The sequence below is a fragment of the Sinocyclocheilus grahami genome, unplaced genomic scaffold, assembly GCF_001515645.1.
Source record: "Sinocyclocheilus grahami isolate Dianchi unplaced genomic scaffold, SAMN03320097.WGS_v1.1 scaffold17607.1, whole genome shotgun sequence".
NCBI classification, from domain to species: domain Eukaryota; kingdom Metazoa; phylum Chordata; class Actinopteri; order Cypriniformes; family Cyprinidae; genus Sinocyclocheilus; species Sinocyclocheilus grahami.
The window spans coordinates 3,367-3,959 of NW_015516695.1; the positions used below are offsets into that span (position 1 = coordinate 3,367).

The window sequence follows — 593 nt, forward strand, 5'->3', positions numbered from 1 at the left end:
TCCAGCACTGCTCCACAAAATTATGACCAATGCAAATATGAACGTGCATAGTGAAGGTGTGTGTCTAGCTTAATGGTTTTATTTGAAATATTTCAAGTTAAAATGGGGTTTTATTTATTTAGTCTTTTAGTTTTTGTCTTAACGTTGCATAATGATGACCTCAGTTTGATGTTTTGGGGTAGAAACAAAACTTCTCTGCTCTCTGAAGCCCATCACTCTTTATAATCACAGGTAGCAGCTTTAAAAACGATGGCTGTTGAAGGAGGACCGACGTACAACTTCTCGCAGCAGCCCTGGGCTCAGACGGGTGAGTCGCTCGCGGATTAGATGTTTCATCAACTTCTCATCATATGATAATTAGCTCTAATTAGCTGTTTGATTACACTGAGTGATCTGCTGCGCAGCTACAAACACTTTTATATTGTTTAAGCCTGAAATTCTCTGATCGACGTGTAAAAGGCTAATGGCCTGTTAATTCACATATTACTTGATATTAATCTGAACAAAGAAAGATAATTGTTTGAATCTCATGAAAACATGTTTAATATGTATTATAATATAATAATAATAATTAGTAGTAGTATTACTATTAT

The 593-nt window shown here is 35.1% G+C and overlaps 1 protein-coding gene across 1 annotated transcript in view; it reads left to right on the plus strand.

Annotated features, from left to right (window-relative positions):
- The window catches only part of LOC107579467 (conserved oligomeric Golgi complex subunit 3-like), a gene marked incomplete at its 3' end in the record, with an annotated part of 1,656 nt that extends 1,349 nt beyond the window's left edge, over positions 1-307 (plus strand). Inside the window, exon 4 of the mRNA XM_016265300.1 lies at positions 232-307. Coding sequence (XP_016120786.1) covers positions 232-307 — 76 coding nt within the window. The remainder of the gene's footprint in view (positions 1-231) is intronic.
- Between the last annotated feature and the right edge of the window lie 286 nt (positions 308-593).